At 31.2% G+C, this 18,259-nt stretch overlaps 1 protein-coding gene and 1 long non-coding RNA gene across 2 annotated transcripts in view; one reads left to right on the forward strand and one right to left on the reverse strand.

Moving 5' to 3' along the window:
* LOC132714965 (myc box-dependent-interacting protein 1-like) overlaps nt 1-13,765 on the forward strand; it is a 65,055-nt gene extending 51,290 nt beyond the window's left edge. Inside the window, exons 14-18 of the mRNA XM_060697908.1 lie at nt 759-879; nt 1,334-1,509; nt 2,164-2,217; nt 6,053-6,154; nt 11,826-13,765. Coding sequence (XP_060553891.1) covers nt 759-879; nt 1,334-1,509; nt 2,164-2,217; nt 6,053-6,154; nt 11,826-11,906 — 534 coding nt within the window. The 3' untranslated portion in view covers nt 11,907-13,765. The remainder of the gene's footprint in view (nt 1-758; nt 880-1,333; nt 1,510-2,163; nt 2,218-6,052; nt 6,155-11,825) is intronic.
* A 2,281-nt stretch (nt 13,766-16,046) lies between these two features.
* Nucleotides 16,047-16,592, reverse strand: LOC132714960 (uncharacterized). Its single transcript, XR_009623633.1, has 2 exons — nt 16,376-16,592; nt 16,047-16,325 (listed from the first exon to the last, which is right to left on the reverse strand). It is a non-coding gene; the product is annotated as an uncharacterized LOC132714960 (long non-coding RNA).
* Between the last annotated feature and the right edge of the window lie 1,667 nt (nt 16,593-18,259).

The raw sequence follows: 18,259 nt of genomic DNA on the forward strand, positions 1-18,259 counted from the left end.
TACTTCTATTATACCACTAAAGCAATTTCAATGAAACTTTACAGGATTGATCTGTAGCTCGAGTCCTTGCGCATATTGCACGGGTTTTCCGGTTGAATGATTTTTGGCCGAGTTATGGCCCTTTGATAAAAAGGTGTTTTTTCTGTGTGTTGCCAGATACGCAAAAGCTTGTCCGGACTACTCCTCATAAACTACTGGTGCAATTTTATCCAAACTTTACAGGAATGATCAGTACCAAGTCTAGTTGTGCACTGTCCGTCTGTCTGTCCGTCTGTCACAAACTTTGTCCCAACATGAAATTGGCCATCATGAGGTGACACATGTGATTACTGATCGCTCTTGTATTTTATATTTTTCATGGTCTTGTATGAACCATATTATTATTATAATATTTGAGTTTTTTTTAAATTATGTTTTCTAAATAATTATCATGTTATTCTTGTTTACATACCTTCAGATGTTGTCTGAAAAATATCATTTTATCGCATAATGTTGCTGATATAACCCATTACCTATTTTGTTGTGTTACACACATTTAATATACAAATTGTGCTTCAAATTCTGATTTTGCAGTTGTCGGAGTTACTTGACTTGTATGAAGTACCTTGATTTAAATTATTTTTACATCTGTTGCTGTTTCAGATAAACAGAAATAAAACACCACATAAATATGTTATAATGCTTGCTATGAAAAGACAACCCCCTGTAAGATCCCATATGTTTGTGATGTTATTTTAATTGATTGTGATATTTTACAGAAACAGGAAGAAGACAAAGAGGAGGATGTTAAGGTAAATGGTGACCTTGACACATCAACAGAGCAGGAGGTTCCCACGGAAGCCCCGCCTCCCATCCCTGCCTCTCTCCCACCCACTGAAGGTATGAATATGCATGAATTTCACACAGCTGTCGTGAATATTCTAATAAGTTTAGTTACCTGACTAAAGACTAAAGGTCAGTTTCATGTTTATTTGCACCACATATAGGACTTTGACTATCCTGTGAGGAAGCTATCCAGCTAGCTTATGGAACGTCAGTGCTTCTACCCAGGTGAATATTTGTGCCTGAGGTAATGCACCGAAGGGCACCTGAGGTCTTCCTCCACCAGTAAAGCTGGAAAGTTGCCATATGACGTATACTCATAATACTGTGTTGGTGCTACTTAGAACCGAATTGAAACAAACTACTGACTGTTGAATTGTAGGTTTGAATCATGGGGGAGATGTATATTCTCTGTACTGAGTCAATTCTTATAACAATAATGTTGTATGATTAAAAAAAAAAAAAAAAAAAAAATCACAGATTTTGATAAAAAGTGACTATATTTATGTAGATGACAGTAAGGATAAGGAAGACAGTAGTCAACAGAAAGAGGAGAAAGATAAAGATGAAGAGGAAAAAGATAAAGAAGGGAAAGACAGTGACAGCGATAGTGATTCAGGGCTTTATCAAGTCCCGCCCCCTGCCAAACCTGTAGCCGACGATCTTCCTAAAAACTATTTATATACTGTAAGTATATAACTGATGATTACAGTTTTTTAGCATTCTGAGAGTAAAAAGTTATTCTGTTGTTATAAAAGATAATGTTTTATTTTGTTCAGGGATAAATCATTTGATACAGTCTGAAAGTAAGAGAAAGGTAAACTTATGAAATAATTTGATGAAGTTGCCATGTAACCTTGACCGTTCTGATTTTACTTGAAACCATGCAAACTTGACAGTACCGGTGTTGCTACTTGTCAACATAAAATGTTGCTTGTTCTGGTTTTGCTGGTTACCAGGCAACCTTGACAGTTATTGTGTTACTGGTTACCATGTTACCTTGTCATTTCTTGTGTTACGGGTCATCATGTCACCTTTACAGTTCTTTAAAAACTAGTTACCTTGTTACCTTGGCAGTTCTTATGTAACTGGTTACAATGTTACCTTGACAGTTCTTGTTTTACTGGCTACTTTGTAACTATGACAGTACTGGTGTTACTGTTTACCATGTAACCTTGACAGTTCTTGTGTTACCATGACCTTGACAGTTCTTGTTACTGATAACTCATCTATTATTTTTTTATTAAATCATTCAGGTGATAAATCATTCTATATACATGTATATAAAATTCCTTGAATGTGTTTTGTAAGTAAGTTAATGATATAAGCATGTTACATTAGGAGAAAACAACGAACCCTGAGGAAGAACAGTTGCCTCCGAATTATCTTTTCTCTGTAAGTATAATTTATGTAACAGGGTACCTTTGGTCTACCGTAGATCAGGATCTGCTAAAAAATTATTATTCACTGCTGTACAATTTACATACTGAATGCTGTAGTCTTTTGAGTGAAATGATGAATATTACAAATGTAAGGGAGACAATTCAGGTACATGTTGTACTTCACCAAGGGAGAGAATTTATGTAAACTGAAGTATAATACAATACTGTTAAGCATTATAAGACCAAAATGCTTTCAAATGCTTGTAAGCATTTAATTAAGACGTTTGCAAGTGAACTTTAAATAAGTTTTTATGTGTATAAATGAACTTGCACACATAAGTCCATCGTTGGGGTACAAGATTTCAATATCAGAATGCATATACTTACTTAATATTTATTATTATATGGACATGAAATTTCGTGGTTCTGACACACAGAACAATTTCATGGGTACTTCAATTGTAAGTAAAGTCATGCAAAAAAATAGTTTACAAAACGAAATTTGTTGGATCTTAAATTTGTTGATTGACCTATCCATGAAAAACACGAAAATTAGTGCCCCACGAATAATTATGATTTTACAGTATATGAAAATATATGAGAATGGGCTGTCTCTTAAATGATGACATAGGGCTTCTGCCATATAAGCTTGACATAGGGCTTCTGTCATATCAGCTTGTATTTAGAGATTTAAAGGTATCCTGTTAGCTTCCAAACCCTTAACCCAGATCAGCCTTACCATTCTTAAAGTCTGCATGATTTGAAAAATGTGGTAAGATTTGTATATTCATGTGGGTACTTTTATTAGTGTTGCATGCTATGAGGGTAATATATAGGGAAATATGTATAATGTCTTTGGGCCGTGACACATCAAATAGCAATTATCTGATTTGATAGTTTTATAACTAACAAATTTAATATATGCATATGGCTAATAGATCCATGACATAGGAAGAGAGACGATCGCATTTGACTGAACTTAACTTACTATATTTATATGCTTTCGGCTTTTTGTATATACACATGTACCCGATGGGATGGCATTGGAGCCGAAATATATAAGTGAAAGCATTGCCTGATATAAATTGGTCACACTTTATGTAATATCCATGTCGCGACTTTGACGGGCTGGTGTGACTATAAGACTATAATTGAAGTCTAGCTCTATCACTACTGTCTCTTTATGTGATATATTTCTAGACCTTTGTAAATGTTTAGGTAGCTTCAATGAATATCATGCCGGCTGTTCATTAATGTGAATACATGTAGGCTTCTCATGTTTTTCTTAAGTTTTTCAGTCTTTATTTACCCTTACCACACTAAATATCTTAAATGGACTTGTCCATCTTTCAATCTGGACACAACCATTTATACTTAGGGAAATTTAGACTGAGTAAACTAAATAGGCAAGGGGAAGAAGTTTTTTAAAACCTATTACAATGCAAATACTTAAATGGACTTGTCCTTTTTTTAATTGATTTTGATGAATAGCAAACATGCAGCCATAAACAGATGGCACGATGGGCCCCTGTTTTGGTCTACGGGTTTTCATGGGGAATTTTTGGTGCCAACAGTTTGAGGGGAAAAGTTATTATCTTCAACTGTGGAGAGGTAGAAGTTCTAAGTTCTGCTTGATATATTTATATATTTATTCTACATTTATACTCCTGAAGAAATTCATAGGGCTTGCCCACCTGGTAACCAATTAAAAATTCATTTTCTGCACCTCCCTTCCAACCACTAGAACCATTGTCCCTTATCACTGACAATGTAGAACCATCCTCAAAAGATATGTAATTTCAGAATATTTCACCCTCGTTTAACTTACATTGTCTTTAATCTATTTTGCAGATGAGTCTATGTCTATTTTTGTGTTCATCTTAAAAATAAGAAAAATTCTTTGATATGTTTGTATATAATCAGTTCAATGAAAACGAACACTTTTCTTTACCTTTCGATGTTTAGTCTTCTTCAGAAAAAAATTAATGTTTATAAAATAATAAATGATTTATCTTTTTTGATATGTTTGTGAAAGAGTTAAAAATACTTAATAGTTCTAAGCACAGTTAGCCATCATTAGGTCATGCTTTAGTCTAAGTTGCAACTTTTATAATGTCTCAGATGTATCATTACTTTAAAAAAAACCCCAAAAGAACCCAAAAAACAAATCTTTTATATAGAAGGTATTTTATTAATTTTCTATTTTAATACTTCTATAATATTTCTTATTTTGTTTCATCTTAAACATCAGTGGTTATCATTCTTGTTTTTTGCCAGTCTCTTGCCCTTGAACTCTGTAGTTTCAAATATTGAAACATGATTATAGTGTGTAGAAATGATATAGTGAGTATGCCAAAGGTCAATGGTGGTTGACTTAAACCACTTGCCCCTCACCACTGTTGGTTCAAATCCTGATAGGATTCTTTCATGTGAGGTAGCTATCAAGCTAGCTTATGGAACGTCGGTGGTTCTACTTAGGTCACTGTTAATGCCTGAAATAATCCATAAAATAATTCAAGGAGGGGACACTGCCAAATTCCTTAACCAATAGAATTTGAACAATCGCCTTATTTGCTCATTAAAATGGTAAAATGGTACAGTCGACATTGTATTAAGAGACCACTCAAGGGACTGCCAAAAAGTGGTCTCTTAATAAAGTGGTCTCTCAATAGAATTCTGGAAAATTCGAGACTTTTTTTATTACAAGTCATTGATATAATAACATCTTTTTATAAAAACAAAAACTGTAAAATATTATGTATGTATTACAGTTTCATAATAACATTTATGCCTTTTTTTTAAAAAGTAATCAATATGCGTTTGTTTTTAGTAGAACTTTGTGTACAAATGTGATCTACGCTCATAATACTATCAACAGGTCATTTGACCATGAAACAAAGCATATTGTCTTACATATTTTTCATATGTTCATACACATTTCCTGCTAAACATACTTTCGAATCATCAGCCAGAGCTCCAGATAATTTTTTATGCAATGAGTTTTAAACTTCTTGAATTTTTCAGCAATTAGTTTTCACACTACCCCGATTTCAAATTCAATAAGGTTTTTAGAGATCTAGGATTTTTTGTCTTTTTTTTGTCGAAGGGTCATATTTAATTGGGTACTACATGTATTTTATAAAGCATCAGATGAGCACCTACACCATCAGCTCGGTTCTGTAATGTTTAGTCCACTACGTTTCACGATTTTATTTCGACTACAAACGATGACATTTGCTATTTACTCAAACTCAATTCCATGCACGATTTCCTCATTCAATTTATCCGGTCTTATTAGTTGTCTGTTATTTTTTCGCTCGTTCCGACGTCATTTTCGATAAGGGAGGTCACTCTAAGCACATGACAAAACTATGCAAATGCGGTTTTGTGATACGTTATTGCTCTGACAAAATATGTCACAATAAATATTACAATCTTGAAACGATTGCAATATTCAATTATTTTTTCAACTACATTTATTTGTGACCAATGACCATGAAAAATATTTGTTTGTTTGCTTGTACACATCAAACCTACTGCTGATTACACAGGTGAGAATGCCTGTAGGGACGATTGTTTGTCACGGCCGTTTAATAGATACTTTAACACTTAATTTTGTACTTTTGGGCCGACATTTAGTGGCCGCTGGCCGCGATATAAAATCGTCGTTTAATGGAATTAAATTATATAGTAAAAATCATCGGGAGGGATTTTATGCGGCCGCTAAATAAAAAAGTCGCTTAATAAAGGTGGACGCAAGTACGATTTCGACTGTAGTTTAAAAAAAGAAACAACAGGGAGCAATCTGAAAGGAATATATTAACATTATTTTTGTATGTTTTATACAGGTCATAGCAACACACTGCTACAAAGGCGAGGATGAGGATGAGATTTCATTTGATGCTTCCGAAATTATCTATGTTGTCGACTATGAAGATCCTGAAGAACAGGTTTATAATATTTTTATTTATTTCTATTTTTCTTATTTGTGAATACTGTGAAATTATAAATTTGTTCACACTGGTTAAATTTTCTTTCTTTTAGAGGTCAAATTAAATGTGAAACGAAGATTGCATGAATAAATGTATTTTAATGCTAAAAAAGTGACAATGAAAAGTCTGCCCATATAAGTACTCATGTGAAAATTCCAGGAAATGAACTGAAGAAAAAAATAGATAATTTCACAAATTGAACTGAACTAAAAAAGATAATTTCACAAATTGAACCGAACAAAAATAGATAATTTCACAAATTGGACTGAACAAAAATAGATAATTTCACAAATTGAACTGAACAAAAATAGATAATTTCACAAATTGAACTGAACAAAAATAGATAATTTCACAGTAGTTTACAATTTTAGTACTTTATGTTTCAATGTCTGTCTGTCTGTCTGTTCTTTTGTCTTTAAAGCATTTCTAGTGAATTTATTTTTGCAAGCTGTAGAGCAATGCTATAGATTTCTTTTGATATTTCTTGGAAATGTTGCATTTCTAATTATTTCTTATTTGTTTTGTTCCCTATTTGTTTTGCATCACTTTTAGTTTTATTTGATATTTTCCATTGCTTTTAGTCCTTAAGAACTTTTTCAAAATGAATTTAGTGTTTCTTTTTGTTGCTTATTTAGCATACACTTTGTCTCTCTGCATTGTGGAAAAGTTTTATAATTACACTTTTGAAAATGCTAGGACTTTAATAAGCTATAATACAGCCTAGCACTGTAGTTAAGTCATTAACTATACAGGCTGTTGGTTAGATTGTCTTACAGTAGAATACAAATTTACAACTTTGTTCATAAAGGCGAAATGACATCATCATAAAAACACAGTTTCATTTTAAAATGTGCCAAAATGATTCATTTTGGAGCATGTAATTCATGTCAGTCTCATAAGCAAGAAAACAGTTCTCTGCTGTTGAAAATTAATTTTCTGAGCCTGAGAATTAACTGTTCTCCACAAGACATGTTTGAATCAGTTGTAAAAACAGAAGTGTTTTCTATTGCTAATTGTTACCTTTGAATAAAACTGATGTAGCTACTTGTACACAGGGTTTTCATTATTAACAGATTGGAAATCCTTATCATCATTTGAAATGCTGTTAGAATCTGCTGTATTTTCAGCCTGTAGAATAAAATACATGTATAGCCCTTGACCCTTTGCCAAATTGGTTGTTTTCATTGGCACATCTGTTGCCCAAGATAAAAATTAAAAACTCTCTGTACATAAATTTTGTGTTACAGCAACAAAAATGTTTTAGAGATATATTTTATAATGAGAACAATATGCATATACCCCAGTTTCTAAGATAAATTATTTATGTTAAAAGAATGGAAAACAACCTAGGTAGTGACAATGATTTTCTATATAAAACTTGTACATTTTCAGTTCCGCGGTATAATAGTTGTATGTACCAATTATGTTTAACTTATTTATTTTTTGGAAATATTGTTCACCTTTATTTATCTTTTGGAAGTATTGTTCACCTTTATTTAAATTATTGGTGTATTTTTTTGTTTGAAATATAAAGAAGGGTGTAAGAGGAGACACTAACAACACCTATGGCTAACAAAGGAAACATTTCAGCTTGCCTTTATTCTGTAGTCTGTATGCCCACAATAGTGAGTTTGGATTCTGACAGGGACTTAAGATACTTTCATGTGAGGAAGCTATCCAGCTAGCTTACGGAATGTCAGTGGTTTTACTCAGGGGCCCGTTGAAGCCTGAAATAATGCAGGGAAGAGCACTACCAGTAAAGATGGAAAGTCACCATATAACCTATACTGTGCTGATGCGACTTAAAACGCAACAAAAAAAAAGAAAAGAAAATGAAAATTAAACTTGGCAGGTAGAAAATTAAATGGCAGTTAAAGTGATGGCATTAATTACAAACCTTTTAATCTGGATGAAACCATTCATCATTTTTAGTGAGAATTTCAAAATATGTATTAATTGAATAGCAAAAGGTGCAGCACACAAGGCAATTGTAGCGCTACGAAAACTAAAATGAAGGCGAGAGGGGCTACAGATTAAATTATGATTTTATAATCTTTGAGTTTTGTGTGACTGCAGGATTTATTGCTAGCCAGAATGTTTCCCTTGTTGACCTTTAAAATATGTTCATTCACAGATCTACCCAACATGATTTGGTTGCAGGTTCTTCTTACTAAGATAATTCATCATTTATTAGATTTAGACAAACACAAACTTATTACTAGATTGACTAATTATGTGATTTTTCAGGTGAAAAAGTTGCCAGTTTAATATATGTGTAAAATAATGATGTTAACTTTTTTTGTACATTTTCAAATGATTTTATCTGTCCCAAAAAGGAAGTAATTATGATGAATGAGAATAGATTACATCTGCAAACTTAGGCCATTTTATTTTCCATTCTTTAATCGAAAGAAAAATGCAAAATCAAAATATGATATTAAGATATACTGATATTTCAAATGTTGTATATATTTATAAACTGGCATCTTATGGCCTCATTTGTCACATATTCATTACTTAGTTTTAGACGTAAAATTTTGATAGTTTGTGTAAACATACATTTCTGATAAGTGCAGTTGATGTGCATTGATGTACAGGGGAGAATAAGGTCTTTCTGAACTTGGATGTTTTAGAGTTACAGACATTGGCATCTCACACACTTTTCTGTGATTGAACAGTATGTCTTAAACCATACATCCCCTTAAGCTGTTAAATATGATGAATTTGGCAGAAACTTTGGGATAAACTGGTTGGTTTAGGGGATAAACTGGTTGGTTTAGGGGATAAACTGGTTGGTTTAGGGGATAAACTGGTTGGTATATGGATTAACAAGTTCACTTTGGGGTAAACATGTTGACCTGTGGATATTAACATGATAGCTTGGGGATAAACAGGTTGACTTGAGGATTAACAGGTTGACTTGGGGATTAACAGGTTAACTTGGGGATTAAGAGGTTGACTTTGGAATAAACAAGTTAATATTTGTACAGAATAAAATCATGAACACTGCCTCCACTTGGTTGAAGGAAATACTTATAGAAAATGGAACAAGAAAGAATTTTAAGCAATAAAGATACATATGGTTTAAAGACTCTTGTGTATAAAATTTGTAATTTTTGTCTATGGTGTTAAATAGTAATATAGAATATTAAGACATTAAAATAATGTTACAGAAGAAAATGCTTGAAAAGAAGTCGACAGAGAAAGTGAGTTATAATTATCAGTATAAGCCAAATTTAACCCACTGTATTGAGAATTCATTTGTGCTAAAGTTAATTTATATGAATCCTCTAAAATATTTTTATGCTTTCACCCAGGTTCTACTTAAGTACATGTTCATGCTGTTGAAAAAATATGTAGGAATCCATTGTGTGGCATCTGTTTGTCTTTTGTCTTGCCCTTTCATTTGAAAAATTATCAAAACAAAGATTTGAGAACCTTGCAAGTAAAAACTGGTTGTGAATAATATTTGATTCTTGTGTGTGTCATTCTTTCCATGTGTGGAATTTGGCATGTCTCTACTGGAGGATACAGGAAAGGGATTAATCATTAAAGTTTGATCATTGACTTTATACAATGTTGTATTTTAATAAGACATAGCATTGTCTCATTACTATGTTATATGTTTAATTAATAAGACATGGCAGCTTTAAAAGATTGTTTGTTAACATATTCATGTGTCTGTACACATTTGAACTCTCAATACACATATGTTATATATATATGTATTTAAATATGTCATGGCAGGTTACAAATAAGGCTAAACTTCAATTATTGTGTATTATCTAACAGTCACATTACTATTGATATCTTATATTCATACAACAATATTGGCCCAGATAGAATTATGCTTTGTACAGGGCCCAAAGTTAGAATTTAGGAACCAGTCCAGAATGGCTCTTTCTCATTGGTCCATTTTAAATTTGAATGAACCAATCAGATACAGTAGTCAGGGACTAGTTCTTTAACTAAATTGTGATAACCTTGGGCCCAGCGTTGTAGACTTTTATCAGTTGAATATCTGTTTACATAAATATTGTAAATGATAATACAAATATTTTTTTTTTAATATTTTTTTTTTAATTTTAGTGCATGATATTTAAAACTATTTTTTTTATTTTATTACAATATATGAATGTTTTTGCATGGTATTTTTAGATTCTTTTGAAATTAGATGTATTTGAATACTTAGTGTATTCTAGGCTTTCTAGGCTTAGTGTGAAATGGTTTAACTTTAATATAAAAAAACTGTTTCACACTATGTCTTTGTTTTATTCTTAGTAACTCAGCATGTAAAATTGCATGAAATGTACTGAGCAACATGTAGAAAATGGTGAATTTTCTTATTTTGTATGAACTAGTCTTAACACACATGTATACCACTCTCATCTCCTCTTACATTCTATATTATAATGTCATTTATTTGTTAAAATCCTTATGGTTTTTGTGTTATTTTTTTAAAAGGGAGATATATTACTCCTTTTTTGCATTATTTCTTTGATATTATTGTATATATTAATATTAAAATGGAAAATGTTACTTGATAAATTTTGTAAATAAATATAATCATTTGTGTTTTGTAATTCAAGATAATTAATGAAAGAAAGCAGTGGAAATTTACATCGAAGCTTCTTTTTGCCTTGTATTTAAGAGGCCTCCTTGGCAAATCTTTTAAGGTTGTTAACTTATTTCCTCTTTCCACTATGTGTTTGAATCCAGCAAGGAACTTAGGATTGTTTTCATGTTAGGAAGTTATCCAACTCACAGACAATTGGTGTTTTTACTTGGGTGCCCTGTTAAACCCAGTATTATGCCAGAAGGGACACTGGAGGTTTTCCTCCATTAGTAAAAGATTGTATTACGCAATATAAATTTACAGTTTCATTGTGACAGAGATTTTTGTTACTCTTTGGCAAACTGTTTGTCAAGCATTCATAAGCCTTTGATTTTGTGAATGTTTGATATTAAGCATTTAAAATGTGCTATGTTGAGTATTTTTTTATGGTAAATCTTTGATAGATTCAGTTAATTACTATAATGATTGACCTTTGATTAAGGTCAAGGTCAACAAGATTCCTGATAAAGATAAATAAAAAAAGGACAAGCTTTAATCCTAAAAAATAAGCTCTAACTCTAAAAAATTCATAACATACATTGGCCATTGGTTAAATATTGGTTTAATGTTTTAAATCATTTGATTCTTGATAAAGGTCAATAGATAAAGGATTTGTCAAGGTCAAATTCTCAATATTCATAGCATTGGCCATTGATAAGTTAGAGAAGTGGTTTATTGTATTTTATGAATACAAAATATATAGAGAATGTATGTGTAATTTTTAGGCACCATTATGCTTTCTTAAGCCTTGGCAGTTGCGGTTTTGCGCTTATATCTAGTGCTAGTCGTTAGCTTATGAGGTCAATGTAGCTGTTTTTCCTTCTTTTCTTTATTTCACCTTATTTTGTTTAATTTCAACAAACATGACTACAATAATTGTGTTGCTGTATAATAATTAATTTCTTGCTCTTTATGTCTTGAAATTTTTCCATCGATAATGAAGATGGTACTGCATATGTTCAATTATTTATTGCGATATTTTGTAATAATTTATGAAAATGGGGTATATTTCAGGACCCAGGCTGGTTGATGGGCGTGAGGAAGTGTAATGGACAGACCGGAGTCTTCCCAGAGAACTTCACTAAGAAAGTATAAGTGCTGGTTACCGTGGAAACATGAAGTTCCGATCGCTGGAAATGCTCGTGCATTTGAGAGATAATACTCAGTATGGTAGTGGTTTATAAATTATGTTGTAGGGAGGTAAATGAGATAGATTTTAGAGATGAGATAGATTGTAGAGGTATTTTAGAGGTAGATTTTGTATATAAAGTTCACGATGGTTCTTGCAATATACTAATTGAAGTGTACAGGACAAATATACTCCCTCATAAACATGTGTAGTACAACTTCCACTCATATGAAAATACAAATGTTTTTATATTTAAATATATATTAAATATGTTATTTTTTCTTCTTTTATATAAAAAAGAAATATTTTAAGATATAGTTTTATTTGATTTGATTATTTTTTTTATTTTTTTTTTAATATATAACTTAAGTATGCCTCTTTCTCATTATTATATGCCAGTGACTTTTGAAAAAAAATGTTATGTTATTTCAAGGTTGACAAATATGAGCTGATAAAAGAATAAAACATTAACAATAATATATGTCTGCAAGATGTATATGGTAAACATCTTTGCAAAATTGAATGATGTTAAAAGATCCTAAAATAAGATCAGAAAAATTATCGTGCCAATTGGTGATTAAAAGTTCTTCCTTTTAAGACAATTCTTTTGTAATATTATGTTTCTCTGTGACATGTCAAAAATGTTGTTCATGGAAAAAGGAAAGTTGCTGTCAACATTTTAATTAAGCATTTGACCAATTGCTGATTTTCATGATAAGAGGTTTTGGAAAATGAGAAAGTGGCATATATTTTTTTTACATTTTTTTTAGTTTTGTTTGGTCGTAAATTGGTCAGACTGTGACCAAAGTGTTCTAGATTATATGAGGTAACTAAAAGCATTAGATTTTTTTTCTGAAAACTTTATTATTTTTATTAAGGATAATATTTTGAAGAAGAAAATGCCCACCTCTTGTAGAGGGTACATGTATAATTGCTGCTGCATTGCATTCTTCATTTGATATTGAAGATTTGTCACTGTTTATTTAGAGTTTTTTTTATAAATGGTATTTAGTATGTTTATTAACATCAGCATTCAACGCAAATATAAGTTAAATGCCATATGCTTATTTTAGATTTTTTTTATCTGTTATATTTTACCCAAATTATTTTGATAAATGATAAATTTTATATTACACATTCCACTATAACAATCATGTTTTCCAGTTTTCGCACATATCTGGCCACATAAGGCTATACTAAATTATTATATCGTAAAATATTTATGTAGAAAATATGCAAAGAATATTCTATATGAACTATATTTGTCATTTTGTTTATGTATAAATTGTTTGAATAAAATAAATATTATGAATTATAAATTATGTGACAAAATTATTGTCATGAAAACAAACACATATATAATTATTATATACGCATATTGTTTTTACTATTTTGTACATAATCATTGATTCTTTTTTAAGGATTGCTACACAGTATTTTCATTTTAACATTCATCGTGACGGAATGTGTATGAAATGCTCTTAGAATGTGCCATAAAATTTTTATCTCACAAATATTGTAAACTTTAGTTTTCATGATGAACTAACTTCAATTTCAAGTTCTTATAAGTTTCTAAAATTGCAGACCAGTCACATCAGGATGACATTAATTTAAAGATTCATGACAACCAGTCTACAGGAAGTACTCTTCCATTGGCTTATTTTGAAATTTGAAATTTAAAAATTGACCAATGAAATATGTAGACTTGTATGAAACTTAGAATTTGACACTTTTTCTGCATTTTTGCAATTTTGGGAATAATTGTGCTTAAAATTTGTAGTCAAAGCTTCAAAAGGATGTTTCAAAAATGTGATTAAAGATTTTTTTTAAAGAAAGTTTGTGTGAATGAATACAAAATGTACTTCCATATTGTAATTGTCTTCCAATATTGTCATGCACTGATTACCTCATAATTGTGGTTATGTTTTTGTATGAAAGGTTGCTATGTATATTTTATATGTGAATATATATTGACTTAATGTTGTGGACCAATGTATTTTAAAAATTTATCAATGTTATTGTTTTTCATTTTTCTAAGAGGCTTTTTTGTGAAAGGCAATGTTACGATTTACCACTTTCAGGAGTCCGAGATTCTTATGTAAAGGTGGACATAGTTAAGAAAAAGAAATGTGACAGAAGCTAAAAGGAGCTGAAATTGTCTAGCTTAACGCGATTTTTTGGCGCATGTCATATTTGGAAAAATGAAATATATTTTGAAAGGTTAAAGCAAAATAATGCTTGGCCTGTCTGCTTATGAAGAATACAGCATTCGATGCAATAATTAATTTAGTTATTAGGTCATTTTGTTGCTATTTATAGTAACATGTTTATTTATAGTAAAACATGTACATGTTTAAGAATTATAGTAAAGTATAGGGTCATACATTATCATTAGCATGAAAAGAATAGGAGAAAGGATATTTACACGTTCATTTGATATCATTCTTCCCATACATAGCTGTAAAATACACTTTATGTACCAGGGTACATGAAATAAAATCTAGAACTTCCATTTTTGTCGCAGTATAATGTCTTTCATTGAGTCAAGATCTCTGCCTGTTTTCTTGTTTTTAGAATTAGTTGAAGTATGTACACAATAGTTAAGTTTAAACACAAAGTTCAAAAGGGCCCTGACTGTTGCATTTTCATTTAAACTAAGGTCACCTGTCCAGAATTCATTCAGTGGTTACCTCCCCCTGTATGGTTGTTGTTTGTGTATTCTATTTTTAGAATGTGTAGATTTTTTTATGACATAATGGCATATTCTTGAATTATATAGCATATTTTCACTGTGTAATCTATATTTGAAGCCAGTATGTATATAAATGAATCCTGTATATTAAATATAGCTTATGTATAAATTGGTCAGAAATTTGTGAAATAAAAAAAAAAGTTGCCTAAATATTATATTACCTAAAAGTTGATATTTCTCCATTTAGATCATTTACACTGTAGTTGTGCTTCCAATTTCCCACCATTTAGTGCTTTTAAAAAATCATTAAATTCAAATTAAAACACTATGTAAGATACAAATTTGAATGAGGATTTCTTTTAAACACTAAGATAAATATTTAATTGTAGATTTCATTGAAACACAAAGTAAGATACAAATTTAAATGTAGATTTCTTTAAAACACTATGTAAGATACAAATTTGAATGTAGATTTCATTGAAACACTATGTAAGATACAAATTTGAATGTAGATTTCATTGAAACACTATGTAAGATACAAATTTCAATGTAGATTTCTTGGAAACACTAGCTGTAAGATTACAAATTTAAATGTACATTTCTTTGTAACACCCTATATTAGATACAAATTTGAATGTAGATTTCATCGAAACACCATATGTAAGATGTATAAATTTCATGGAAAGACTATAATTATGTAAGATACAAATTTGAATGTTACTATTCTGAACTGGGTCTAAAAATTACATTTTTTGTACAGTTTTGAAGTTTATAGAATTAGATCATGTCATGTATATAGGTATACACACATTTATTAAATAAGCATATTAAGTTTATTCATGTTAGAAAGTATGGAATCATTTTTCTCTACTCAACAGTGTTTAAGGTTTTCATTTAGTATACAAAATTTTATATATTCCAAAAACTTAATTTCTCAGAAATCTCTTTCATGTTTTTCACCAGAATTGCATAGATGTTTTACACTCACAGAAAAGTACTAGGGTTTAGTTGAAAATATATGAGCCGCGTCATGACAAAACCAACATAATGGGTTTGCGACCAGCATGGATCCAGACCAGCCTGCGCATCCGCGCAGTCTGATCAGGATCCATGCTGTTCGCTTACAAACTCTATAACAAGTAGAGAAACTGATAGCGAACAGCGTGGATCCTGATCAGACTGCGCGGATGCGCAGGCTGGTCTGAATCCATGCTGGTCGCAAACCCATTATGTTGGTTTTGTTGTGACGCGGCTATATACTATGTATATAGATTTAATGAGAGGTTTTAGATATTTTTAAAAATGAAGAAATCAAAGAGGGAACTGTTGGGCAGATGCAATAAGCAGAATGGTTTTATAGAAATCAAATTAATAGCTTATATTTTTAGTTTCTTTTTTTTTGGTCACTGACCTAGTTGCACTGGTGATAAACAAAACATAGGTTGACATAGGAGTTGATAATTTACAGGTATTCATAATGCTCTTCCTAGGCAGGTGCTTATTTACATTTTTGACAGGGCCATTTTGGAATGAAGTTTTTTTTTGTTTAATTTTCTGTGGCATTTCAACAGGGGGTATGGAAGTAGGACACTAATCCTATTAAATCTAATAAATTACTGTGGCACTTTGCAAAGATATATTGTACTACACTTATTCTTCCATAATATAATTTATGAAATATGTTTGCACAGACCTAAGTTTCTGTCTACCATAATATAATTTATGAAATATGTTTGCACAAACCTAAGTGTCTGTCTACCAGAGATTTACATTTTGGCTAATAATTTGTGTCTAGTACTTAAATTTTGTAATTTTTCTCAGATACTTACAACAAAATCTATGCTATAAAGGAAAGTTTGTATTTCAAAAAAGTAGAGTTGCAATGAGCCATGGTGATGTTTATTCAGGTAGATATTTTTACAATTTTACAAGGTTTTATGAGAGCACTTTTAAGGAAACTGTTGTTAGTCCCCTACCGGTTTAACCGGAGGGGACTTTAGGTTTACCCTCCGTCCGTCTGTCCGTCTGTCTGTCCGTCTGTCTGTCTGTCTGTCAGTCCGTCAGTCCGTCCGTCCACAAAACTGGATCCCACGATAACGCAAAAAGTACTGAAAATATTTTTATGAAACTTGATATATGGATAGATGGCAGTATGGAGATTATGCACGTCTTTTTTTTTTCTTCCTATGTTGAAAATTCTGGTTGCTATGGCAACAAATAGTCTGAAAATATGGCAAATTTAACACATAAACTTGATCCAGTGATAACTCAAAAAGTACTGAAAATATTTTTATGAAACTTGAAATATGGGTAGATGGCAGTCTGGAGATTATGCACATCTTTTTCTTTTCTTCCTATGTTGAAAATTCTGGTTGCTATGGCAACAAATAGCCTGAATTTCAAGATTTCTGATTTAAATTTTTCAGCTTTTTCACTATATGTTCTTTATTTCTTAAGGTGTTTACTTCAAACTTTAAATATAAGTTCCTGGTCATCAACCACATCATATGTGACAAGGTTTATAACTCTAGCACAAAAAATATCAATATTACCTCCCTTGAACTTAGATTTTTTATGAAAAAAAAATGTTGTCTTTTTTAAATAACTTCTTTATTTCCTAATGTATCTACTTCAAACTTCATATATATGTTTCTTATTATCACTCGACATTTTTGAGAAGGTTAAATACTCTAGCAAGACTATTTCCAGAATTATGTCCCCCTTGAACTTAGATTTTTTTTGAGAAACTGGTATTTTCACTCCAACTTCTTCATTCCTTATAGGATTTACTTTAAAATCCCACATCGTAATAATATGACAAGGTTGTATAAACATAATTTCCTTACTAAGCATGGAAACTTTACACATTACTGTGATATAGACAAACTTATTTTATTATGTTTTGTGGTCGATATTTTCAAATACAGACTTCATCCTCAAATTCATTATAAATGGCAATACACAGGAGTGTATGACAATTAAAGAACTTTTTGAGGGACCGGTAGGGGACTACTGTATTGCCCGCAATACTATCAAATGCTTGTTTTTTTTTACATTTTACATTTCTTGTTTTCACTATTTTAATGCCAGCAGATTTTTCTACGTGACAAATTCTGAATATTTTTATCAGAGCTGGAATACATGAAACATTCCTCATTATTTCTCATATGTGCAATTTTAGTGATCATGGCCTGAATTGTCATTATTAATACTCCATAACATTTTAGTATAAAAACTTATAAGGATTAAGGCTGTAGTTTTTTTCACTTTTGTCCATTTTAGAACATGGGTAAGACACTGAAGCTTCAAATATTACTGATTTGGCCTTCATTGCTGTCAGGCCGTAATGTCATTGCCATTTGGCTGTAATTTCTGTCAGAAGAGCCTAAGCTGCTGCCATTCAGGCCTAAATAGCTGTTAGATATGCTGCTTTAAAGTAGCTGTCATTCAGGCCTAAAATGATGTCTGATAAATGTAAATTTCTATCAAATTGGCCTAAATTGCTGCCAAAATGGGCTAAATTGCTGTCAGATTGGCTTAAATTACTGTCAGATTGGCTTAAATATCTGTCTTGCTGTCAGACTGGCCTAACTAAATAGCTGTCAGATTGGCTTAAATTACTGTCAG

This window comes from Ruditapes philippinarum, unplaced genomic scaffold, assembly GCF_026571515.1.
Source record: "Ruditapes philippinarum isolate M1 unplaced genomic scaffold, ASM2657151v2 ctg371_1_1_1_1, whole genome shotgun sequence".
Taxonomy (NCBI): Eukaryota; Metazoa; Mollusca; class Bivalvia; order Venerida; family Veneridae; genus Ruditapes; species Ruditapes philippinarum.